The following is a 27500-nucleotide window of genomic DNA, read 5'->3' on the forward strand; positions in this document are numbered from 1 at the left end:
GTGGTGGAGGATAACTCTGATGGTGGTGGGTGGGTGGTGGCGGTGGTGGGTATCCACTAACTCTGGTATTGGTGGTGGGTGGTGACGATGGAGGGTATCCATGCACTAACTGTGGTAGTGGTGGTGGGTGGTGGTGGAGGGTAACTTTGGTGGTGGTAGAGAGTATACACTAACTCTGGTAGTGGTGGTGGGTGGAAGTGGAGGGAAACTCTGGTAGTGATGGTGGGTGGTGGAGGTGATGGAGGGTAACTCTGGTAGTGATGGTGGGTGGTGGGTGGAAGTGGAGGGTAACTCTGGTAGTGGTGGTGGTGGTGGAGGGTATCCACTAACTTTGGAAGTGGTGGGTGGAGGTGCAGGGTAACTCTGGTAGTGGGTGGTGGTGGTGGAGGGTATCCACTAACTCTGGTAACGGTGTATGGGTGGTGGCAGTGGAGGGTAACTCTGGTAGTGGTGGGTGGGTGGTGGTGGAAGTGGAGGGTATCCACTAACCCTGGTAGAGTTGGGTGGGTGGTGGTGGTGATGGAGGGTAACTCTGGTAGTGGTGGGTGGTGGTGGTGATGGGTAACTCTGGTAGTGGTGGGTGGTGGGGGTGATGGAGGGTAACTCTGGTATTGGTGGGTGGCCGGTGGTGGTGGAGGGTATCCACTAACTCTGGTAGTGGTGGGTGGTGGTGGAGGTGGGTAACTCTGGTGGTGGTGGTGGAGGGTATCCACTAACTCTGGGGCTCTGATGCATAAACATGGCCCACTGATGCAGCTGTCGCAGCAAAGGGCAACCGCGGCCCTGGAGAACTGTCACTTCAAGCGTGTGTGTGTGTGTGTGTGTGTGTGTGTGTGTGTGTGTGTGTGTGTGTGTGTGTGTGTGTGTGTGTGTGTGTGTGTGTGTGTGTGTGTGTGTGTGCGCCTGTCTGTCTTGCTGGAGGTCTAAGCATCAAGCGCGAGTGTGTGTGCTGTGTGTGTGTGTGTGTATGCGTGCGTGTGTGTGTATGAGTGCATCTGTGTGCTTGTGCGTGTGTTTGTTTAGTCCCTAGGATCTCTATGGTAGCTATCCTAACAAGGGAGCTGATTGTTTCTTTCAGTCCAGAGTGCTGTGTGCCTCTGTGTGTGTATATATGTGTGTGTGTGTGTGTGTGTGTGTGTGTGTGTGTGTGTGTGTGTGTGTGTGTGTGTGTGTGTGTGCTGTGTGTGTGTGTGTGTGTGTGTGTGTGTGTGTGTGTGTGTGTGTGTGTGTGTGTGTGTGTGTGTGTGTGTGTGTGTGTGTGTGTGTGTGTGTGTGTGTGTGTGTGTGTGTGTGTGTGTGTGTGTGTGTGTGTGTGTGTGCGCGCGTGTGTGTGTGCCTGTCTGTCTTGCTGGAGGTCTAAGCATCAAGTGCCAGAGCTCTCTGTCAACAGGGGACCTGAATCTGTCTCTCCGTCCCCAAAGCTGGCTTAACCCCAAAGACACTAGTTTCAGCTCCACTTTCTCTCAACTTCTTTTAAGCTTTTGTAGATAGTTTATCCTATTCCATGGTGCTTTGGCTTGTCCTTTCCTTTATTCATGTTCCTATTTTGCTGTATTTTTTGTTTTATAGACGGCCAACCACCCAACAACCAGAAACCCAGTGCCCCTCCGTTGCTCTCCATCAGCTATGAGATCACAGGTAAGGCTTCTCTTTTCTAATCGCCTCTTTTCTTTCCTGTTGATATGTTTTTTTCTTATCTTTTTTTCTAATCTTAGGTATCTATATATCCTCCTAGGTTACACTTATGCAGATATTTTGAGATGCGTCCTAGCATCCCTATAAGAGGGTATGTCTGTCCGTCGGTCTGTCCATCTTAAACGCATTCTTTAAATCAGTCAAAACACGACCTTCGCCGCCATTTTTTGTTATCTCTTCATATTTGTGCTTTTCTTCTACTACCGGATCGTGATATCACTACTCAGGAAACAATGGATAAATTGGGCATCGCATTTCCGCCATTACTGCCGAATAAGCAACAAGTGGACACATTTTTGTCCTCTGGTCGGAATTGTGAAATGAGGATATTTTTTGGTGGTGGTGCTCGTTACACGTATGCAGATATTTGTAGACCCATAATACACACCTACCATCTGCGGTACGATGTAATAGTCATTGAAAGGTTAATTACCGTCGTACTACTCTACTGTGACATAATACAGGGCCTTTAGTAATACACTACAAATAGGTCATTGCCATTCTGGTAACAACACATTTATAACACTGTTTTAACAGGTTAAATGGGGATATTTTTTTATCCATATAAACGCGGATAAAAATAAAAACTCTTTGTGACAGGTGTTTTCTGCCCCCTAAATGGGATATACCAACAACAACAATACAAAAATATTCATGTATGTGTACACAGCTTCTTAATACCTAGTCTCCTCTTCTCTTCTCTTCTCTTCTCTTCTCTCCTCTTCTCTTCTCTTCTCTTCTCTTCTCTTCTCTTCTCTTCTCTTCTCTTCTCTTCTCTTCTCTTCTCTTCTCTTCTCTTCTCTTCTCTTCTCTTCTCTTCTCTTCTGCGTTGACTCCTCTTATCTCTTCTCTCTTCTGTGTCATTGTCATGGTTGTTTCAATGCCCTTGTGGCTATATCCTCTCCGTGACCCTCTTTTTTCTACAGTATCTGTTCAAACGCTATGGATAGCAGTGATACGCGCCCCATTAACATACAGTACAGTGCCGGGGCGATATACGCCTGTTTGTTTGCGATTGTTTGTCCGTGGAGAGCTCATTACACTTCTGTTTGCTCTTTGAGGCATTGTTGCTCTCCCAGAGAACAGGGCGATGGTGGGGAGTGTGCTTTTTTGGAGTAATTCCCCTTGACACTCCAGTGACTTTTAAATGCAAAGCGCTTTTCCCCTCCAAAAGAGAGAGCCCAACTTGCCTATGCTTGTGCGGAGGCAGTTCTTTTTTTTTCAAAAAGGAGACATCATTGATTTCACCCTGCTTGAAAGAAAACATCTAACTGTCTATAATTTTCGTCTGTTATTTATAAGCCTACTCCAAATTGTGTAATTATAATTCTGAAGAATTCCATTGAAACACATTCAACATTCAAGTTTTGTTTTTTTCCAGAATACATTTGGGAGAAGTGCTGATTACCCTTTGCGATCAGACTCAATCGCCATCCTTGTTAAAACATTCACCCTCAAGCCAGTTGTTTTGTTGTATCTTGGTACCCTCCCCCCGAGGCCCCTCCCCGACCCACCTCACCCCATAATCTCCCACCCTAATCAGCCCAGCCATCACCACCCCCTCTTTGACCAATCAAATGCAAGACTCCCCCATGGCCTCACACGCCTGCCACGGCCACTCCCTTTGGTTGACCAGAGCTCTGTTTATGCCGGTTGTTATAAATGAAGAGATAAGAGTTTGGCATTATGTCCACAGTGGGGTGTGGGATAGACTCATCACGCTGCCTCCCCAATCCTTTCCTTGGTAGTGCATACACAATGAACGCTGAATGCAGGGCTGCTGACAGCTTTGGCTGGGCCCGGACAAAGAAATCTGCAAGCCACCCCCCACCCCCATAAAATGCATAATGCAATATACTAAGAACTCAATTATGGGGGCACCCTCTCACTGGGCAAGGGACAACTGACCTGTTTGCTTCCCCCCCCCTCACGTCAGCATCCCTGGCTGAATGAGCCATCATTCCAGGCCGCCTGTGTTGGGACTTTGCCGTTGCTGATGGCCGGATGTGATTGTGTCATGGCAGACAGCTGTCTTCGTCACCACGCTGTTATGACAGGGAGGGGTGTTAAGGCTCCCAAGGAGCAGACAAGACACGTGCCGCGCTGCCGCAGGCCTTTGATATATAATAGAGGAAAACAACTGGCAATGTCAAGCCGATAGGATAGGATATTCTCATCACAGCATGCGTGTGCACTTGCATGGTTTCATTTTATGTGAGGATGTGTTAATCTTGCTGGTGTGTGTGTGTGTGTGTGTGTGTGTGTGTGTGTGTGTGTGTGTGTGTGTGTGTGTGTGTGTGTGTGTGTGTGTGTGTGTGTGTGTGTGTGTGTGTGTGTGTGTGTGTGTGTGTGTGTGTGTGTGTGTGTGTGTGTGTGTGTGTGTGTGTGTGTGTGTGCACAACATCATGTATGAGTGTGTGTGTGTGTGTGTGTGTGTGTGTGTGTGTGTGTGTGTGTGTGTGTGTGTGTGTGTGTGTGTGTGTGTGTGTGTGTGTGTGTGTGTGTGTGTGTGTGTGTGTGTGTGTGTGTGTGTGTTGTGTGTGTGTGTTCGTGCGTGCAAGTGTGTGGCGTTCACAAGTTTTAATTAGACGGAGAAATTCTCTAAGTAGGGGGTCTGTGCCATCTGGCAGATAAACAACATAAAAACCAGGAAACTGGTGATTTAATCGGAGTGACGATCAGACACGAGTGCGTCGCCTGAGTGTTTCACCTACGATTTTAGAGGCCCCCATTCAGACAGCCGCGCTGCAGATAATCTTGTAATTATTCCGGCATCTCGCCTCCTCTACCGCGTGCCGCACACCACACCACACCGCTCGGAGGAGGAAAATCTCCCTCATGCTGTTACTGTGTTCGTGCTTTTTACAGCACAAGAGAATGGCAATAGAAACCCAGGCAACAGGGAGCAGCCATTTTGTTTCGTTGCTAAATTTGTATGTTGTGTTGTGTGTGGTGGTGGTGCTGGTGGTGGTAGTGGTGGGGGGGAGGGGGAGGGGGGGGTGCTGTGGGGGAGTGTAGGGTGAGAGTGAGGTTGAAAGGGTGAGCGCGTCAGGGGTTTTGGGGGTGGAGGGAGAGGAAAGAGAGAGGAAATACAGAAAACAATCCTAGGTTAAAAGAAGAGAGAAAGAGAGAGAGAGAGTGTGTGTGAAAAAGAAAAAGAGTGAGAGAGAAAAAGCGAGAGAGCGCACAGTCATCAGGGATCTCACACATTTTGATGAGGTGAAGCAACGTCTTTTAAAGTGGCAGGGCAGGATGTTGTTTGATGTGCACGCCGAGTGTCACGTCAGCAGGCTTCCTCGTCGGATTGAGATGATGAGAGACGCCTTTCAGCAGCAAACGGCTCAGTGCTCTGCACAGTCTCCTAATGGAGTTCATTACAGGAAGCTGTGAGAACTGAGCGACTCTCTCTCTCTCTCACTATCTCTCTCTCTCTCTCTCTCTCTCTCTCTCTCTCTCTCTCTCTCTCTCTCTCTCTCTCTCTCGCTCTCTCGCTCTCTCGCTCTCTCTCTCTTGCAATATGGGGCTCCCTGTGACTGTTGACATGCTTTCTGAATCATAAATATGCTTCCAATCTCTGCAAATGACACGAGCGGAAAAAAAAATCAGCCCACACAACAGTACGAAAACATATACGGATGCATGTTATCTCTGACCTACATTATTAATTGATATACAGTATGTGCAGAGATATCACATGTACAGTACACATGTTTAAAAATTCATTGTGAATAATAAACATCTATCCATGCATAATTTCTATAATACCTGCAAAGTAAACACACGACTCAGCTCATCCTTCTTAGTCCTTTGAGATACCTATTTCTATATGACAAACACTATGCAGCATCTGTGAAGGCATTCACTCATTGCCTTCATCTTATCACGCTTGACAAGGTAGAATAAATGTAGCCTGACTCTCGCCAGACCCTTGTGTGTATTTCCACTCAGCTTTGAGAGCTCACACAAGGGTCTGGAGAACCTTCTGATTCACCCTGCTCCCAAACCAAAACGTGGATGAACCAATCCGGATAGCGGGATTTACATAGACAGGACGTACTCAAAATTTAAACGTAGTGGAGAAGTAGAAAAATCTGTGAAAATCAACAGTTGTTTCAGTAACAATGGCCACTCGCATGGACTCACTCATCGACATTGATTCTGTATTTTTAACTATATTTTTGAATCTGCCAGTGGTTAAAGTAGTAGCTCATTACAAATGTCAAATGTTTCCCCAACCACCTGCACAGTTTTTTTTTGATAAAACCACGCCTTTGGAGAAGTACACCTATGACGTAGCTCCAGATGGATATTTGTGGAGTAAGATCCATCTGGAGAGAGTCAGGCTAGAATAAGTGAGTGCTGTGATGTTATGTGTATGTTTCATAAACATCTTACCTGCCTATTGGACCACAAATGGAAATTAGCCGCTAGGGGCATCCGTATAATCTGGCACATTTACATGTATAATATACAACACAGATGTGCATGTATGTGTGCAGGGAAGCAGACAAGGGATGACCAAGTGGTCAGTTGTACTGGGCCCAGGGAGAGGAGGGCCTAGATTTGGGTCCTCATTACATTGTATGTATTGGGTGGGGGGCCTTTCAGATGACTTTGTCCTGGGCCCTGCCAAAGCTGTCAGCGGCCCTGCATGTGTGAATACTTTATATGTTCATCAATGTGCACTGTCCTGAAGCAAAAAAAGGGTTTTGAGGCCTGAAACATCACAACAACAAGAAAATGGAGTCATTGGTGTGTGGTTCATCTTTTTCCTTGTTTTGAACAACACCTTTTTACACCCTGCACCCATCTTAAATGGATGTGTGTGTGATCTCACTGTGAATCTATCATGAAGCAAAAAAAAGACAAAAGATCAATTAACGTTGTCCATCCCTCGCTCCATCCCTCCCTCTCTCTCTCTCCTCATCCCTCCCTCTCTCTATCCATCCCTCCCTCACTCTCTCCAACCCTCCATCCCTTCTCTCTTCTCCAGCCTCGCAGCCGGTGGACAACGGTCTCTGCTCCGCTCCGGTGCCAAACACCACCCAGCTCTGCCACATCCCCTGCCCCATCGAGTGTGAAGTGTCCCCGTGGGGGGCCTGGGGTCCCTGCACCTTCGAGAACTGTAATGACCAGCTGGGGAAGAAAGGTGAGAGATGGCTCCCCGCCGTGCATGCTACGCTGTACTCTACTCTGAGATCACGCATGCTGGCTTGCCTGCCTGGACTTGGACTGGGAGATTGTGCTAATATGTGTGTGTGTGTTTCTGCAATGGGAGACGTTAACTCACGATTGCACACAGACATGTGCACGTGCACATGGACACACGCACGCACGTACGTACGCACACACACACACGCGTACGCATGCACACACACACACGCACGCACACACACACACACACACACACACACACACCATACCGCCCTCTCCCCTTTATACGTATACACTATAGAGGCTATATATACCCCTGTGTGTTCTTGACAAGTGCATGTGTGTGTGTCTGAGCCTTTGGCTAGTAATTGCACGTTGAGACAAAGATGGCTGCCAAATGAGGTCATTTGATTCTTGGAATGATGTGGGCACAGCCGTGTCATTACAGTCACAGCACCTCCTCAGCACTTTCACTCTCTTTGATTCCCTCCTTGTCCCCTTTAATGTGGCAGGAAATTGTCTCTGCCGTTATTTACATTTCCTGTAGGCAGGTCCAAGGTAGTAATCACAGTGACGAGATGTACTAGTAGATTGCTGTGTTCACAGGAAGAGAGGAGATGTATCATTAGTGTCACTCAACCGATAAGACGAATTGCTTAATTAATAATCAATTGAATTACAACACTCCACAGCAAGTGTTGCCTGAAGATGGTTAAAAGACCTTGTCGTTTAAGCAGGTGATTGAAACTGAGAGAAAATACTTCATTTTTTTCTATTTCTTTTTCCTTTCTAACGGTTGAACGGTGAAGAGAGGCAAGAAAGCACTGGGAGAGAGAGATGAGTGGGTTGGGGAATGACCCAAGCCTGATTTCCACCCGGGTCCCCCATGAACAATGTAGCCCGTACACCGTCAGGTGTATTAGCACTCTGGTCCACAGCACTCCCATTGAGCAAAGCTTTATTGGGGTAGTTTACGATGATCGTCAAATCAATTTTCATATCATCAGGTCACATAGAGGAGATTGCACACCACCAGCTGCCCAACCTTGCAATTGTCAAAAGTAGTTTTTTTGTACGACCGTCTGTGGAACTTAGCACAGCATGGCTCTCACAAAATGTTATGTGCCAAATGATTCCAAGTACCTCAATTAACAAGCCAGTTGGCAGACATCAGGGACAGCTGTGAAGTTTGTGTTGTTATTGCGGGACAGGTCTGTTAGCTATTATGTAGCTAGCTTGGTGGTCTTATACACACTCCTGTAATTGTTTCTCAGATCGATAGAGACAGATCGGTAGATTGATAGATAGGTTGTTGTTGTTTTTTTTAGGGGCTGTTTATGCCTTTATTGACAGGATAGTATGAGATGCTGACAGGAAGTGAGTGGCAGAGAGAGATGGGGGAGGATTGGGAAATGACCTCGTCCGGACTCGAACAGGGGTCCCCATGGGCAAGAAAGCCCAAATGTGGGGGGCTGAGTGTGTTGCGCCACCGCGCCCCCAGATTAATAGAGAGGTTGAGAGATAGATATTTTCTTTCTTTCTTTCTTTTCTTCTTTCTTTCTTTCTCTCTCCTCCAGCGAATATGAAGGTCTTTATCGTGTTGGGCCAACGTGTCAGACAACATATTCTCTCATGTTCTTGTTCGTCCATATGCTAATCTATTACACAGATGTCCATTATACTGTATCATATGCTTTCCTCCCCACCCCCCACCAGGTTTCAAGCTAACGAAACAGGCTCTCAAATTCCATATGTTAACATCTCACCATACAGATTTCTCTTGTATGTTTTTTTTCTCCTTGCTCCCTGCTCTCCACAACCCCCCACCCCCCCCCACCCCTCCAGGTTTCAAGCTGCGTAAGCGTGTGATCAGCAACTACCCGACGGGGGGCATGGGCAGCTGCCCCCACCTGCTGGAGGCCATCCCCTGCGAGGAGCCCAGCTGCTACAGCTGGAGGATGCTCAAGCTGGAGGAGTGCATCCCCGACGACAACATGGACTGCGGCCCCGGCAACCAGATACCGCAGATACAGTGTCAGAACAGCGACGGTGAGAGCAGGGCACACGGTGCAAACACAGCACATGCAGCCATACGCATGCACACATAATGCACATGGATACACAGACAGACAGACAGACATACGATGACAACATGGACTGCGGACCCAGCACGCAGATACCACAGATTAAGTGTCAGAACAGCGATGGTGAGAGGACACATACTGTAGTGCAGACAGAGAGAGTAGAGAGAGAGAGAGGTTCCATTGGTCCACTGTTTCCGGGTTCTATTATTGCAAGGGGGAGGGGGAGAAATCCCCCTTTAGGCAGACCTAGGCAGACACAAGGACTGTTCTATTCAATGCTAAGAGTATTATGACACGCCCCTTTAGGCAGACCGGAACCTGGTCATGTTAGGTGCCCATAGCAACCTATTACGATGGCATATCTCTATATACTTAAAGAATCTCTGGCGCAGATGTATGCACACCGTGGAAACGCAGCACATACAGAGCATGCATGCCATACACATCCACACATTATGCACATGCATACACAGACAGACAGGTATACATACACAGTCAGTCAAGGAGTGCATCCCTGGTGACAACATGGACTGTGGACCCTGCACACAGATACCACAGATACATGACATGTGTGACATGTGTCTTTTTAAATGAAGGAATTAGCTTTTTCCACATTTGCCAACATTGTAAAATAAAGTAAGTTATGAATAAAAACTATGATAGTTTATAGGTAGAATAGGTTACAAGAGGCTCACAGATCCCACCGGTCCAGTGTCAGAACAACGATGGTAAGGGGACATTGATACACATGCAAGGCGTAGAAACGCACAGGTTCAGTGGGAGAACAGCCATGGTGAGATTGCATCAATACAGATGATGCATGCTGTGCAAGCACACAGAGATATGCACATGTTATGCATACAGCATGCACACACAGACAAACATAAACATGCACACACATACAGTATGCACATGCACACGCTCACACACACAAACACACACACACACACGTGCACACACACACACACGCACACGCACACGCATACACACACACACACACACACACACACACACACACACACACACACACACACACACACACACACACACACACACACACACACACACACACACACACACACACACACACACACACACACACACACATGAACACTCTCACACACCCCACTGTGTAGCCTACTGTTCTCGCCTCACTCAGGCCTTTGTTTGCAAAAGCACTTGGTTCATACAGTAGAGTAACACCCTTTAATGAGAACTCAGGGGACGGCTCGGCCCGAACGCTTGTACGTTTTTCTCCTTGTATCATGGAATTAGTATGCATAAAGAGTATACAGTATATCATACCTTATCTTTACCATGCACGTTGCACACTCCATGCTGTTGTACTGATAGTATGGTGTATTTACTGGCCAGTTAAAAAAAAATCGATGTTGAAAGGAAGGTTGTTTGACTGCGAAAGTTGTAATGTGGGAGGACACGTCTTTTTTATTCGCACCTTAATTGAACAAGAGCAGCTGTCCATTGGGGTTTTATCTCTCGTCCTTGGGCAGGATTTTACTTACAGGATGCCAAATCTTTTACGACATGGACTGAGCAGTGTGAATTCACACTAATGGGCTCTCCTTAACTTCCTTTAGTCTTTCAAAGAACACGAACGCACACCGTCGGGAGGTGACCTTCCTTTGTGTTTTGGGCATCAGAAGGACTAGCTGGAATTGCAACAGTGAAGAAACACAGTCGGTTTGTCAGTTGATTGTACAATCTTTTGGTCAGTTGGTTTGATCTATCTATCTATCTATCTATCTATCTATCTATCTATCTATCTATCTATCTATCTATCTATCTATCTATCTATCTATCTATCTATCTATCTATCTATCTATCTATCTATCTACCCTGGCTCTCGCGAGACCTAGTGCTTCGTGCATCTTCGTTACACTTCGTGAGCTCGCATCTGCGAGAGCCAGGTTACTATCTATCTATCTATCTATCTATCTATCTATCTATCTATCTATCTATCTATCTATCTATCTATCTATCTATCTATCTATCTATCTATCTATCCATCACGGCCGTTTGCTATTCCTACCGGATGGCCTGTCTCTCACTCCGTCTCCCTCCATCGCTGCACCTTTTCCCCTCTTTTCTCAGCATCCTGGGCCACATTCCGCCCATTTGTCCCCCCCTCTTCTCTCACCTCTGGCGTAATTAAACACCACTCATGCTAAATCACACTGACTCAGCTCCCCAGTCAGTCTGCTAGCCTAGCGCATTAGTCAGACTCCTCTGAACTTTAAGGTGTACCGTTCGTCTCCTCTGTTTCCCCCGGTTACTATGCCTCGTTAAGACTTTGGAGAAATGGTAACACTGTCAGCCCCCCCACCCCTCCCTCCATCCTTTTGTACTCTTCTGCTTGAGTTGCTTGTCTCTCGGCGCCACGCTCGACGAATGGAATGCACTTAACCCGGCAACCAGTGTCTTTCAGTGTTTTAGAAGAAGAAGAAATACCCAGAACAAAGCTGAGGAGAAACATTGACTATGCTTGACACAGACATACAAGCGCACACAAGCGCACACAAGTGCACACAAGCGCACACAAATGCACACACACATGCACGCATGCACGCACGCGCACACACACACACGCGCGCGCACACACACACGCACACAGACACACACATAGACAGATACGCACGAACACACATAGACAGACACGCACACACACACACACACACACACACACACACACACACACACACACACACACACACACACACACACACACACACACACACACACACACACACACACACACACACACACACACACACACACACACACACAGAGTACCACAGATACTATGTCCTTGACAAGTGTTAGTAAAAAAGAGAGAGCGAGGGGGAGGAAGAGGGACAGAATAAATCCTTTCATTAGTGGCGAGGCTTTCCAAATGCCCATGTGGCAGAAGAGGACGAGGAATTAAAGGCCATAATAGAGTTTGGTTTGACAGAGAAATTCACTTGTTATTGATACAGCTTGAGCTCAGGTACTGCAGCGGGGATGAAACACGAGAGCGGGGGAATTCTTTTCAGTCAAATTCTCTGCTTCATGCTCATACCACCCCCCACCCCCAAAGGACTCCCTAATGGGTGGAATGAAGCTCAATTGATCCTTAGGGGTGCTCAGATGAGAATAGATTGGTTGATAGTGTTTTTTTCCCCTCTTGTAGTGCTCTCTCTGTCTCTCTCTCTCTCTCTCTCTCTCTCTCTCTCTCTCTCTCTCTCTCTCTCTCTCTCTCTCTCTCTCTGTCTCTCTCTCACACACGCTCTCTATCCCTCTTGCTCTCTCTCTCACTCGCTCTTTCTCATTGTCTCGCCATTTTTTTCTTTTTTGGTGTCTTCGTTGGGCACATCCTTGTCTCCAGATATGCGGTGGTCTGCCAGAAAGCCTCACAGTAAACAAAGGGATCAATGTAAATATGGTTGAGAGGCGGTTGTCAATACAGGGTACAAAAAAACCCTTTGAAGTCTGCCATACCTACATATTGATATGTAGTGTAGAGCTATGGTGTTGCTGTCTACCGTGCCTCCATATTGATATACATATATTGCAGAGGTATGGTGTTGTTGTCCATTAACCCCTTAGCGCAGAGCCTATGTTATAACCCTACTGTCACCAAAATGTTTATGCCTTAATTAATGACTTAATCTGTTACTTAAGGCTCTCTGTAGTTGAGTATTTTCAGCAAATAAATAGGCCTATGATAGTCTATGATAAGAAACTATGGTAGCAAACGACTGTCTCACTGTGTCTGTGCTTACACCCATGATGTCTACACAGTAGGAAAAACACTGTCTCTTTGTTTCCCTCTCTTTCATTTGTCTTCTCTTCCTCTCCATCATTCTCTCCATCTTGTTCTCTGTCATTCTCACTGTCATTATCTCTGTCTCTCTCTCTCTCTGTGTGTCTCTCTCTCTCTTTCTCTCTACACAATAACTGACTCAACAATTCTGTTTACTCTCTCTCTCTCTCTCTCTCTCTCTCTCTCTCTCTCTCTCTCTCTCTCTCTCTCTCTCTCTCTCTCTCTCTCTCTCTCTCTCTCTCTCTCTCGTCTCTCTGTCAGCATCTGTTTCCTCATGTCATTAGTGTGTGTAAATGAGGCGCTATATTGGCTCTCAGTGCTGATTGTTCCCATAAGCACTAGTGTCTGCAGTGATTATGGAGATGAATATTCAGCAAGCACCTTACTGAAGAGCACTAGCCTACCGCCTACCACCCAAAGCCATTACTATACGCTGCAGTGACCCAATCACAACTGCCCCCTGCCATGCCAAAATGCGGTGCCACAGAAACTGTAGTGGAGTGTGAGTGTGAGTGTGTATGTCTGTGTCCGTGTGTGTGTGCGTGCGTGCGTGCGTGAGTGTGGTTGTGAGTGGGCGTGCATGTGAGTGTATATAGATATTGTACGTGTGGGTGTATGTACAGTGCATATGTGGTTTGATGTGAATTTTCTTATACATGTGTGAAATGAATCGGCCATTCTCTATGCTACTGTAGGAATTGATCAAATCAGTTTCATGTGTGAATCTATGCAGTATGAATGCATGTAAGCATATGGGTGTGTATACCGTGTATGTGTGGTGCATGATGCGTGCAGACTTGTACTGTCATGATTGAGTGTGGGTATATACTGTATGTGCGTGTGTGGATGCATGTAATATACCTGTATATCTACTTATGCCAGGTATTTCATTGTTGTTCATCTGTATGTCAACATTTTGACCATGTTGCAAATAGTTAAAATCAGAGGGTGGAAAGGACAGCATGGCAATACCTATGTGTTTATTATGTGCATGATCATATGGATGTTATGTCGTGATTGAGTGTGGGTCTATACAGTATATGCGTGTGTGGGTGCATGTGCTATATATCTATGCCAGGTATTTCACGGTTATTTTTCCTGATGTGGGTGTCAAAATTTTTACCATGTCGTGAATGGTTAATATCAGAGGGCGGACAGAACCGCACATGGCAGATTGTGTGGTGTGACTTTTTAGAAGGACACACACAGACACACGCACGCGCACACAACCACACACACACACACACACACACACACACACACACACACACACACACACACACACACACACACACACACACACACACACACACACACACACACACACACACACACACACACACACACATACGTAGATAGTGAGGCACATGTGGGCAGAGGGGTGGGCCACACACTCTGCTCGATGCAATGCGGAGCGCACCGCACCAAGATAGCTCATGCATTATAGATGCGTCACTGCAAAATGGCCCATGCCTCTGTGGACTCTCCATCGTCTGTCTCGGCCTATTTCTAGGCCCTGATGAAGTATTTAATCCGAGACATGGCACACACTTCAAGAAAATATTCCGTATGCACAGACATATGGCCTTTATTTTTTTTTTCTTCTTTCTCCCGCACTCAGACCCAGAGTGCATCTGTTCAAAGTCACAAAAACCAGGACAGTAACATCGCAGTTTTATGATTGTGGAAATGAACTGTGTTTACCCGTTGAAATGTGTGGTGATTAAAATGCAATGAGATTTTATCACCACTGCCGCCACCACGTGATGTATTCCAGGCATGATGGCCATTAACATGTTTATGTGTGTACATGAAATGTCAGGGGCATCATCGTCAGGGCTCTTAGATTAGCAATTTACAATTTATAACTACTGCGTTACAGATGTATGACCATGGGGGAAAAAAACTGAATTAACCGAATAGTAAACAGCATTGAAGGAGCACCATGGAAGTCATAATCTGTTTGTCTTGTGTATATTTTATTGATTCAGAAAGGCATAGCCATTTTAATCACTGACTTTGGCATAGAAACAGATTCTAAAATGCTAATCATAACAGATGAAACGATTATTTGAGAAAGAACTTTGGTTAAATCTGCTGTGTTCACAAAAACAGACTAATTATGAAACCACTGCTTCCTTAACTGCGGTGTTGGATGTTTCTTCGGTTGCTTGGTCACAAACCCTCTCCAAGAAGGGAGATGGCGCACTTCAGTCAAACCATAGGCACACATTGTGAGAGAAAAAAAGTTGTTTCTTTGTTCACATTATTATTGACAAACACCAGTGGGAATGTTTTATTCAGTTCACTAAGTTAATTGTCCTCTTCCTCTCTGTACTGCACTGAAGAAACACAAAGTAGTCAAACGAAGAAACACACAGCGAGGGGACAAAAAGTACAGTCTAGTTCCTTTGTTTGTGTATTTATCATCAAACTTCATTGGTCGTTCAACTGACTGTGCAGCTCTCATTGTCCACTTGCTCTTTGTGCTGTGCTGTAGGTGAGCCAGTAGACCGGAGCCTCTGCAGCGAGGAGACTGTTCCTGGGCCTGTGGAGTGTGAGGTGCCCTGCCCCCGAGACTGCGCCCTCACCCCCTGGACATCCTGGTCCTCCTGCTCCCAGACCTGCTCCAGCAAGACCACAGAGGGACGCCAGATGAGGACACGCTCCATACTGGCCTACAATGCCGGAGAAGGTACTGTAACTGTAGCACGTAGCACGTAGTACAGGTAACAGTGAACCGTAGCGGAGGCACGCTTAATAGTCATTGACACGTTAATTACCGTAGTAATACTCATACTATGACATAACACAGGGCCTTTAGTAATGCACTACGATTCGGTCATTGCCATTCTGGTAAAAACAAATGTATAAATCTGTGTTATCTAGGGTAGTAATTGTTAGGCCTGGGATAGACTTTCTGTGCGACTTAACGTCAACTTAACTGTGTGTAAATGAGTGCACATACTTTTAGAAGAAGAACTATCAGAGCACTATGCACAATGCTTGAGGCACCATGTAGGGTTCAAAAATAACAAAAGGTGCTCTCAGTAATATTTTCCACTATTGTTTGACTCTACTGCAACCTCAATATGGAAAATTGATATAAAATACGCATTGCAATATGTTTGTGCACGAAATGTGGACATGCATGCGTATCCTGCAGCAAGCATATCCGAGCCTTATATGTTATTTATTTATAGGATGGTTTTGTGAGGAAATGAATCATTTGAAAGGCTTGAGGTAACCCAAAGTCAACCAGTGTTAACTTTATCTAGGGTGGATTTATGCCTTTGTGATGGAATGATTCATTTGTAAGGCTTGAAGTAGCCTCAATTCACCCAGCATTTACTTTATCTAGGATGGTTTTTGAAGGAATGATTAATTTGTAAGGAAATTATTCAATGAATCCATGACTCATATTGAGAACTGAGATTTTTTTTAGCGTTTGTGTGTGTGTGTGCATGTGTGCGTGCATGCGTGTGTGCGTGCATGCATGCTTGCGTGCGTGTGTGTGTGTGTGTGTGAGAGAGAGAGAGAGAGAGAGAGAAATTGGGTTATATAAATGGGAACTGGTATGCTGTTCTGTGGGATTTCTCCATTCACAGACATTCTGTGTCCTACTTTTTTCGAGCTACACTAGCGATACACTTCATATGCATATGGGTCCTGGGGTACAGACGGACAGTAGGCAGCGAAACTGCATCTCTAAGCAAAGTCAGGCACTTGGCATGCCATTGTGGGAAACTGTCATTTAAATTTTTTTGGCGTGTCACCGCATTCAAATCACACTCGAGGCAGAGTTTATCGGAAAAGAGAACACAGGACGACTGTGAGCGAGTGACCCCTCTCTCTCTCGCTTACTGTAGGCTCTCCAACTGCTTTATGAGAGTGCACCAGTGGGACATTTATCAGTGGATTACTGCAGATAATCAAATCGAACTTGATGCAGAGCCTTGTGCGGCCAATTTCTCTTCACTCTGCAATATAATTCATAACTACTATCTTATAGATGTGTGTGGCCATACAAAAACAGAATGTATAGAACAATAATAACAAAAGCTTTTGTCCTGTGTATATTATTGGGTCCACAAAGGATGCAATTCATATTCTATAGATTGATTGATTTTGGCCACAGAATGCTAATGAACCTTTAGTCAATGAACTGCAATTGCAATGAAATCGAACTTGACACAAAAGCCCTGAGTGCACTTTTTTTTCTTCCAATTGCAGTGACATTGCTGCAACAGACAGCATATGACCCTGAGGCTTGACCCCTATGACCTTGAGCGGCTTAATTATGACCTCTGTTCTGTGCAATACGTAAATCTGTCTGTGTTTAATAAAGGTCTATGGAGATGTATAAGACAGGATATTGTGCGACCAGGGCATGGGAAGTGATATTGCATATGACCTTCACCTTTGACCCCGGCAACCCCGGAGAAGCTCAGCTCATTTGCTTTTATTAAGGGGCTGTGCACATTTTTGTCTGTCAGCTAAATTTGGTTCGAATTCAGTTCTCCTTGCCTCAATGAAAAGATGGGGCTTTAAAGGATGGGGCTTCACTCAGTGCTCTAGTCTGTTTTTTATTCACTTAAAAGTGTGTATTGCTCCTCTGAGATGAAATTTTAAAACTTTTTTAAAACTAAACTTTTGCCTCACGCTTTTTTAAAACTTCTTCTTTTTTACAATGAAATACATCTAGAAGTCTTCCAAATTTCCTGGGGAAAACCATTTGACTGTTTACTTAACCACAAAAAAATGTTAACATCCCAAATGTGCTCTTTTACAATGTGAACGTCAGGTTGTTGAACACAAGTCTCCCCTTCATTGTCAAAGGAAACCATTATTATGTGAGGATCCTGTCATAAAAAATAGACTACACTCCATTTACTGTTTAACTGTGCCGTGTTTAATGGAGACCCTGCTTTGCACTTTGATGGTATTGTGTCAGTCTAATATAGAGCCAACACATAGCCATATCTTTGTGCGTGAGTGGACGACAAAATATCGTGCCTCAGGTGTAAACATTATTTACCCGTCACTCACACAGTGCTTGACATCCACAGTGTAGCCAAGCTCGTGAATTAACCAGGAGCCCATGTGTCAGCCGAGCGACTGGGTATAGTGTTCATTTTGATCTGTCAAAAAGGGAGAGTATTTATTCCGAAATTCACAGAGAGATGGAACATTGTGTCTTTTTTTTACACTGTCAAGCTAAACCTCATTTCACTTTCAGAGTGCCACATTAAGTATTCCAAATCTCCCGCCTAGCACTAACAATGTTAGACAGAGGAAGATACATCTTTCTTTTCAATATGCATTTTTCAGATTACATTTTTCCAGTCCATTTTTCCCATATTCGTCCAAACAACACATTACCAGCATTGTAACCAACCCTAAAAGGTCAGACTCAACATTGTGATACATGTAACTAGCTGAAATGTTTTTGTCTGTGACATTTTACAACAGATGACAAAACATTAGCATGTAAGAATTTTGTCTTGTAATGTGTGTCCAGACATTTGACCAAGACGTGTACTGTAAGAGCTTGTTGTTCTAAGGTTGAGTGACGTGGTATATTATAACTTAAAATGTTGATTGACATTGGAACAACCACAGTCTTTTTTCAGGCTTACTGTATTTTATTTTGTTTTTGTCCGAGAGCCTTTTGAAATTGGTTGTTGACAAGGGCTTTACTGTGTGTGTGTGTGTGTGTGTGACTGTGTGTGTGTGTGTGTGTGTGTGTGTGTGTGTGTGTGTGTGTGTGTGTGTGTGTGTGTGTGTGTGTGTGTGTGTGTGTGTGTGTGTGTGTGTGTGTGTGTGTGTGTGGGTGTGGGTGTGGGTGTGTGTGTGCGTGCGTGCGCGCGCATGCATGTGTACAATGTGTCTGAGAAAGACAGATCAAGAGAAAGAGAAAAAAGAAAGCAAGCAAGTGTTATTTCAGTAGCACCCTGTGTTCTGTTTCCACAGTGACGACAATGGTAGTTGCCTGGATTACTGTGATGGAGGGTAATGTTCAACGCTGCCTGAGTCAAGGCTGTTTTTCTCATTCCTAGATTTTAGACCGTGTCGTCTTTCGTAGCCATAATTAGACCGTAGCTAGGTTATTGGTGTCAGGTTGAGAAACACATAAAGACTTGTTTTTATTCCCACTCAAATGGGAAGATGTGTGTGCTGCTAACCATTGTTATTGTTCCCTCAAGGTCTTACCAATGTCCCAAAGTTTCCTGAACTTCTCGGTACATTCACTTCACTTTTTTTCTTCTCTGTGAATATGTAGAATAGCATCTTGTGGATGTGATTTGAACAAATAAAAGTAATTTGTTTGTTTCCAGTAGACTAGAGCGTAGATTTGTGTGCAATGTTTGAATTAGTAGCAGTGAAGCTGTACATGTACAGTGTGTTGTCCTTCGTGGGAATTCTGTACTGTTCTGCTCTCCCAATCCATCACGACTTAGCTCTGGAAAGAAGACATTAATGAGATTCTCGCTGGAGGCGCAAATATATTTTAAGGATCATTTCCCCCAAATGCAGCTTGTTGCACTCTTGAGTGCCAGAATATTTTCTTTCTCTTTTTTTTAAAGCCGCGAAACAAAAGTTGTGTTTTCACCGTTCTCTCGCTGTGGGATTTTTTTCTTCACTCTGTGGCCAATATTCATTAGGCATGCACAATTGCCATAATGGGGGATGCATTCATGAATTCAGTCATTCATGTGCCGCTGAGCAGCACAGTGATGCTATTCAAATGCAGTATGGATGTTTCCATCTTTCCCTCTTCCTCTCTGTTTCTTTCGTTCTCACTATCTATCTACATCTACTGTCAGTTTTTCTGTCTGTCAGTTATTCTGTCTGTCAGTCTGTCTGTACCTCTGTCTCTGGCGCAATCCTTTAACCCCTCTCTCTCACCCTCTTCTGCCCCTTAACACCAAAGCAGAAGCATTAATAACGCATAAGAGACAGTTTCTACCGCTGTCTATATCATGGCTGCACCTTGCTTGAAACAAGTGGACAGGGGAGAGAGGGCAGATTCAGGGTTTATCTGGGCCCCATGCACCTTTCAGCTTAACTCTACTGAACACATTCAATTGCAGGGCATGGCATGGCAGACAAACCTTTGCCTGTATTTTCTTCTCCTTACTGCCTCCATGGCTGCCGCTAGGCAAGCAGAGTAAGTAGAGTACTTAGGGCCTCAACCACTTTGCCCCCAAAATTAGGGCCTCCTAAATTATAAAGTATTATTATGTAATTATGAAGGGGGGCCTCCTGACCAGTTATGCTTAGGGGCTCCAAAACCTAAGCAGCGGTCTGCACTGCTTCCTTCCTCTTTCCTTCCGACTTTTTTTTTTTGGTGATTCACTAAAGCTCCCCTCCGGATCTCTCCTGAGAGGTGCATTATCCAAGGAGCAGCAGGTTTAGCCCCAGCTCACGGCTCTTTAGCGATGCAATTAAAGCGTGCTGAGACAGTGGTTTTCACAGGGACGTGAGAAAGGGGTGAGTCGGAGGGGTGGGGGTGTATGATGGGGCTCATGGCCTCATTACGAGTCGGCTGATGTTTGAGGTCAGTGGCAGCGAATGTGTCGCAAAGTCCTCTGCCCTTCGTCACCCTTTTTATTTTAATTAAAACACCTGATTCCTTCACACCTGCCCCACCCTCCGCTCCTCACTGCCCCCCACCCCTTTCATTCCAGACCTCCGTCTTAAACCATTTTATTTGTATACATTTTAGAGGATTCCTCCAGTCTTTCTTTCCTACTCCTTTATTGGTTTCTCTATTGGTCTCCATTGGTGTTTTTTTGTGTTCCCTTTTTATTCAGTCGACCCTCCTTCCCTCTCCTCCTTTCCTCTCTCCCCCTGCTCTGCTCCTTCATTAAACCCAGCCCTGGTGTGCCTTGATTTTGTAATAAGCAGGAGGAGGAGGAGGAAGAGGAGGAGGGAGCATGAGGGGTGGGAGATGGAAGGAAGGGTGTTGTGGATTGGGGATTGGGATGAGAACGAGAAGAGTGAGGGACGGGTGTGCCGGGAAGGTGTTAGCTCTCACTCACCATAGCAAAATGATAGGGAGGGTGTTTAGTGTTGGGTAGTGGGACTGGATGGGAGAGAGGGTAGGGGTGTGTGAGGGAGGGGGAAGAGGGGGGTTGTTAGCTTTGAGTCGGTGGAGCCCCAGTGAGCTCCTCAGCTCCATCATCCCCCCCTGAAGGGCCCTGTGAATGTCAGCAATAACTCAGAGCCTCTACGGGGTCTCCAAACTCCGAGTGAGACGAGTGAGCGGGCGAGGTATCGACTCCCTCCGCTGAGAAACGGGGGAACTCGCACGGCGCCAAACACTTCACTAGGCCCATCAATCTGGCGCAGAAACGGCCCCCACCGCCGTTGCTCTCTCCCTCTTAAAAGAAAAAAAAAAAAACGAAAGCAGAAACTGCAGGAGTGATGCCTCGTCGTTAAGGCAAATACTTCTCCCTGACGCCGTAATGAACACAGAGTGGGGAAAATATGCTCAGTGTGTTTTAGGCACGGACCGCGGGTCTGTCTATCCATCACTCGGGCTATTAAGTAGGGTGAAATGCCCCGTGGGTGATTTTGTGTGTGTGTGTATGTGTGTGTGTGCGTGTGTGTGGCATGCTTTTTTTAGTCAGTGGAAGCATGGCACACTTCCATTCGTTTCCTATCGTTACAGCCACACTCCATAATTTCTTATTCCTGAGAATCCACAGGCAGTTGGGCACTGCACTTCTAATGTAGCAAGTAGCAGAAAACGGTGTGTGGGTGCGTGCGTGTGTGTGTGAGTGCGTGCCTGCTTGTGTGCATGCGTGTGTGCAGGGCCGCTGACAGCTTTTGCTGGGCCCAGGACAAAAGTAATCTGAAAGGGCCCCCTACCCAATATATGCAATGTAATGGGGATCCAATTCTGGGCCCCCTATCTCCCTGGGCAACATACCCCTTGGCCCCTTTGTTCTCCTATGTATCTATGCATACTGTTGTGCATGTTGGTGTTAATGTATTTACGTAATACTGACTGTGACAGTGTGTTCTGTTCACTTTGTATTCTGTAATTGTATAGTGTAGTTTGCTGTACACAGTACAGAGTGCTTCACATTTAGGTAGAAAGAAATACTAGACTACTAGACCACACCCCCAATTGTTACAGCAATCCTGACAGAGGTAGACCTTTCTAATGTAACCTCTGTCAAAATGGTTAATTTCTGTGAAAATATCCATCACCTGCTCCGCCGGCCATTTTCCGGTGCTGTCAGCCTTTGCTTTGGCCACTCTAGTCTTTTTTTTCTACCTCTATGGCCCTTGACAAACAGTGTGTGTGTTTTAACTTTGTAGTGTAGTGTACAGTACTTTCGTTTGCAAGTTACATTGTAGTATTGTTTCACTTTTTGATGTAATTTGTAGTATTGTTTGACTCTTTGATGAACATGCGAAAATAGCTTAAATGGGGCAACAAATGCATCAATGATCACATTTTATTTACAGCTATACATCTCTCATTTCATTTTTTCCTCCACACACGTAGGGGGAGCCATGTGCCCCAACAGCACCTACCTCCAGGAGGCGCGTACCTGTAACGAGCACCCGTGCCTGGTCTACCACTGGCAGACGGGGCCCTGGTCGCAGTGCACCGAGGATCCATCGGTGGCCAACGCGAACACCAACGCCAACGCCAATGCCAGCCTCAGCACCAGCAAGTCCACCTGCTCCATGGGGCTCCAGACCCGCAAGGTCATCTGCGTCAAGGTCAACGTGGGACAGGTGCCTCCGAAAAAGTGAGCCTATTTGTTTATCTACTGACTATATACAGGAGCCGCGCTATAGAGGGGCCCAGCAGGGCATTTGGCCCTGGGCCCAGGGCCCTCCCATACTGGTGGTGGGGGCCCTATTATGACTTTGGCTGGTTGGAAGGGGCCTCTATCAATGTTTTGCCCTGGGGTCCTGTGTGCAATGTTAATAGGCTTGTAGAGGCATTGGTCTTACAGGTGTCATAAGAATTATTATAACTATTATAACTATGGGTGATTCACAGACATGATGAAGCAGTAATACTAATTAGTATTGACTGCTTTGCATGGCTGTGTTATATAAGCAGAGCATCTGCACATGCCTGAGTCTGTCTTTTGGGGATTACCAAGGCAAGCGAAAGTGGGTGTTAGCGTTAACGGGTGATTTCACTAATTATCACATCGACGAGGCTGAATCAGCTTCCTTGGCGTGTTTCTTTATGGGCTGTAACATAGTCTCTACGGGGAATCTCCCGAGCACTGAGCGAGCGGAAGTGAAACGTGTTTATTCATTTGTTTTAGTGCTGCTGAGGTCTCTAAAGTTCAGTCGTTCTTATACTTACGGGCCACAATCCTCATGGGAGTTGGCTAAAACTTCTGTGGAGCCACGCCACATCCATTTTTTTTATTTTGGGATTTATTATGTCCATGAAAAAATAAAATAGTAACAAATGACTATAAAATAGCAAGTGCCTGTAGCCAGTAGTGGTGTCAACAATGATCGATTCGGCGATCCGAATCGATCCGGGGCATGGACGATCCAGATCCAGATCCGGCAAGTTCCAGAATCAATCCGGCAATTTTTTTAAGTTTCAATTACTTCCATGGATATTTCGGGAGCAAATGAATGTTAAATTAAATAAAAACACTTCAAAACATTGCAAGACTGATACAGACTGAGACAGAAAACAGACAATAAATTGTCGCTCAGTATCTGACTACTTGTATTTCCTCATCATGGCTGAACATTTGCTTTGCGTTCAGTAGAAATGTAATGCATTGCAATGCATTGTAGAATTGAATCGAATCGGATTGGATCTAATAGAATCGAATCGAATCGGATCTACTACCTCCCGAATCGTGATCGAATCGGATCGTGAGGGCAGTGCCGATCCACACCACTAGTAGCCAGTGCCTGTAAAGGGTTAATAGGGAGATTGGAGGAGCTACTGTAGCTGAGTGTGAGTGGAGTTTGACACCATGCATGTCTATATGGTACAGCGAGTACTTTAGCTGAGCTACAGAGAGAGAGAGAGAGAGAGAGAGAGAGAGAGAGAGAGAACACGAGAGAGAGAGGGAGAGAGAGACAGAGAGAGAGGGAGAGGGCACAAGACACAGAGAGAGAGAGAGAGAGAGAGAGAGAGAGAGAGAGAGAGAGAGAGAAAGAGAGAGAGAGCATGAGAGAGGGAGAGGGAGCGAGAGGGAGAGTGTGAGAGAGAGAGAGAGAGAGAGCGCAAGACAGAGTTGAAAGAAGAGATGCAAGGAGAGAGAGAGATGTAGAGAAACTTCCCTTCTTCCTCTCTTCCTTCCTTACTTCCCTCACACTATCTCTCCTCCGCAGGCAAGGGAAGAGTGCACGCCTGAGGAAGATGGAGTGGAAAATAAATAAATAAATAAGCACACTCACCGCAGAATCACAAACAGGCAAATTATCCCAGTCATTTTTAGTCTGTGTAATTTTCCACTGATGATAATGGCGGTAATTAAGTGGGCCTGATTCTTAAATGCAATTAAGTCGCCACCGAGATGAGAGACCGCGAGACAGCAACACGGCAACACGGCCCTGTTCTGTTCTGAAGGGGCCCTCTCGCAGCTTGTTTATCTCCGAGGCTTCATGCTCGTCGCCGGCTCGGTTCGGTGTCAGCAGAGGAGAGAGAGCGACCAAAAGCTCCTCAAAGCTCCAATCTCTCCCTCACAGATGTGTCAGGCTCCGTGCCAACACAGCCAGATACAAATGCCCCCCCTCAAAACCCCAAAAAGTTACCACTTTGACAAAGTTTTGTTTACAGCCATTGATGATTTTTTCAGAGTATTCAATTCACCCTTCGTTTTATCTTGTTATAGATTTTGCACTCTTTTACTTCATGTATTTAGTGTGTTGTTCCTCTTTGTGTGTTTTGCTGGATTTTGTTGATATTTGGTGATTGATATTTGGTGAGTAGACTACGGTGGCCATGAAGTGCAAAATACAGCAACAAGTGAAAAAAAGACAACAGAAAAGCAAATCAAGTCACAATTGCAAAAAAAACCCAGAGTAAACCAAAAGTCTGAGCAGCAAATAAAAGGAACAAATACACAAAGCATCTAATCTGCAAACACAGATAATAGAGCACTCTACCACCCGACAGTAGGCAGGCTGAAGCATTTCTGTCTGCAGCCATTTCTCCTCATGATCTATTTCCAATGCACAGCACCTTGAGGCCACTCTGACACACTAAGTGGAAATCCACAATGTGACAAAGCCGTTGCCTTAGGAGCAAAATGTAATGATCTCTGTCCTCCTAGCCACCATAATGCTAGACATGAATGTTTTCTTCTTTCTTCACATCGCCACTTCTGTCATCTTACACGTAATTAAAATAGAACGTTGAGCAGCAGAAATTGACTTTGAATAGACAAAATTATAATGTAATTGGATCCCCTAATGACTGCGCGGGGTTGTGTCAAGCGCACTGTGTTAACAGCGCTGGAACAATTCCATTCAGCAAATGAAGGCTCTCCCCTCCATTACTGAAATGAAATTTAATTTCATTTGACGGCATCCTAATTTGGACAATGCCTGGTATTATTATTAGAGTGGCGCAAAAAAACAGTTGCCACGGCGGCAGCGTAATGAGGCCATGTTCTTTACAGTCACTGGAGGACGTGCCTCAGTCTGTCTGCGAGAAACAGGCGCACAGCCCCGTCACACACACACACACAAACGCTTCTGAGAAAACGCTTTGCGACAGTTAATCTGTTAATTACCTTGTTTTCCCCCCCTAATAATTCCTCAGACTTAGTATTTTCAGCTTTACATAGAGACTGCAGTTGTCGCGAGTCACTGCTGTCTTTGATGTGGTGTTGTTGTGTTCTTCGCGATTCTTGAGGTTCTTGCACGAGTTTCAGAAGAAAGCGAAACAAAGGCAAAAAAAAACAAAAAACGTTGGTATCTCTCAGCATGGAGAGCTGGTATCCCATGGAGCAACCGAGAATGTAAACTTCTAATTCATTTGATCCCACCTCATTCTCTTGTCATTCCAGCCTCTCAGTGCTAAGGGCTTTGTGTGTGTGTGTGTATGTGTGCGTGTGCGCGTGTGTGCGTGTGCGTGTGCGTGTGCGCGTGCGCGTGCGCGTGCGCGTGTGCGTGTGAGCGTGCTGGGCCGCTGACAAGCTTTTGTTGGGTCCAGGACAAAGCCATCTGACTGGGCCCCCAACCCAATAGATACAATGGAATGGGCACCCATTTCTGGGCCCCCTATCTCCCTGGGCCCGGGACAACATACCCGTTCGCCCCGCCTCCTTGTCGGTGGGCCTGTGTGTGTTTGTGAAAATGAATGACAGATGCTTTATTTCTGCTGCTTTGCTATTTATATCCCCGAAACGCGGAGCGTCGGGGATGTAATGGTTTTGCGTGCGCCGCCGCCGCCGCGTCCGCGTCCGCCGCGTCCGCCGCGTCCGCCGCGTAAGGTCTTTCGTGTTAACGCGATAACTTTTGAACGGATGTTTGGATTTGTCCCAGATTTTTTGGGTGAATGCTCTAGGGCAGGGTAGGGATTCGAGTTTGGAGGTCAACACTTTCAAGATGGCTGAATTCAAGATGGCCGAATTTTTGTTTGGTCCATAACTTCTGACCGGGTGGATGGATTTGTCCCAGATTTGGTGTGTGAATGCTCTAGGGTAGGTTCATGAACTGCTTCGAGTTGGGAGGTCAACACTTTCAAGATGGCTGAATTCAAGATGGCCGAATTTTTGTTTGGTCCATAACTTCTGACCGGGTGGATGGATTTGTCCCAGATTTGGTGTGTGAATGCTCTAGGGTAGGTTCATGAACTGCTTCGAGTTGGGAGGTCAACACTTTCAAGATGGCTGAATTCAAGATGGCCGAATTTTTGTTTGGTCCATAACTTCTGACCGGGTGGATGGATTTGTCCCAGATTTGGTGTGTGAATGCTCTAGGGTAGGTTCAGGAACTGATTCGAGTTTGGAGGTCAACACTTTCAAGATGGCTGAATTCAAGATGGCCGAATTATTGTTTGGCCCATAACTACTGACCGGGTGGATGGATTTGTCCCAGATTTTGTGTGTGAATGCTCTAGGGTAGGTTCATGAACTGATTCGAGTTTGGAAGAAAACACTTTCAAAATGGCGGAATTTTCATTTGGCCCATAACTTCTGACTGGGTGGATTGATTTGCCCGGTAACACCTTATTTTAATGGTTCACCATTTCAGTGAATCTACCATATTAGGTACAGTGTAATAACCAATGTAACAATATTTAATACCATGTAATACTAGTGTAATACCAGTGTAACAATATGCAATATCTGGTACAGTGTAATAACGAGTGTAACAGTATGCAATACCATGTAATATAGTGTAATACCAGTGTAACAATATGCAATACCATGTAATACCACTTACGCACAAACACATGATGTAAGTAAAAAACATTACATTGTATTAAATATTGTTACACTGGTTATTACACTGTACCTAATGTGGTATATCCACTGAACCATTAAAACAGTATTACCATTTGCCCCATTTTTTGCTTCATTTTCACAATAGTTTGGTTTTAAGCCTATGCACGTCATGTCACGTCTCTATGTATCATATAGCCTACGTTTACGAAATGGTGGACGGGAGTGGTAGGAATGATGGGGGACTGGAAGCGCCGCGTTTCGGGGATATACCTTAAGCAGTCGAAGGCGACTGCACAGGCAGTCTAGTTTTGATATGTGTGTGCCATCGGTGTC

General features: G+C 45.5%; 1 protein-coding gene across 1 annotated transcript in view; it reads left to right on the forward strand.

Annotated features, from left to right (window-relative positions):
• thsd7ab (thrombospondin, type I, domain containing 7Ab) overlaps positions 1 to 27500 on the forward strand; it is a 196096-nt gene that overhangs the window by 86953 nt on the left and 81643 nt on the right. The window contains exons 6-10 of the mRNA XM_063199502.1: positions 1570 to 1638; positions 6689 to 6844; positions 8695 to 8898; positions 15257 to 15451; positions 22280 to 22529. Of these exons, the coding sequence (XP_063055572.1) occupies positions 1570 to 1638; positions 6689 to 6844; positions 8695 to 8898; positions 15257 to 15451; positions 22280 to 22529 (874 nt within the window). The remainder of the gene's footprint in view (positions 1 to 1569; positions 1639 to 6688; positions 6845 to 8694; positions 8899 to 15256; positions 15452 to 22279; positions 22530 to 27500) is intronic.

The sequence above is a fragment of the Engraulis encrasicolus genome, chromosome 5, assembly GCF_034702125.1.
Source record: "Engraulis encrasicolus isolate BLACKSEA-1 chromosome 5, IST_EnEncr_1.0, whole genome shotgun sequence".
Lineage (NCBI taxonomy): Eukaryota > Metazoa > Chordata > Actinopteri > Clupeiformes > Engraulidae > Engraulis > Engraulis encrasicolus.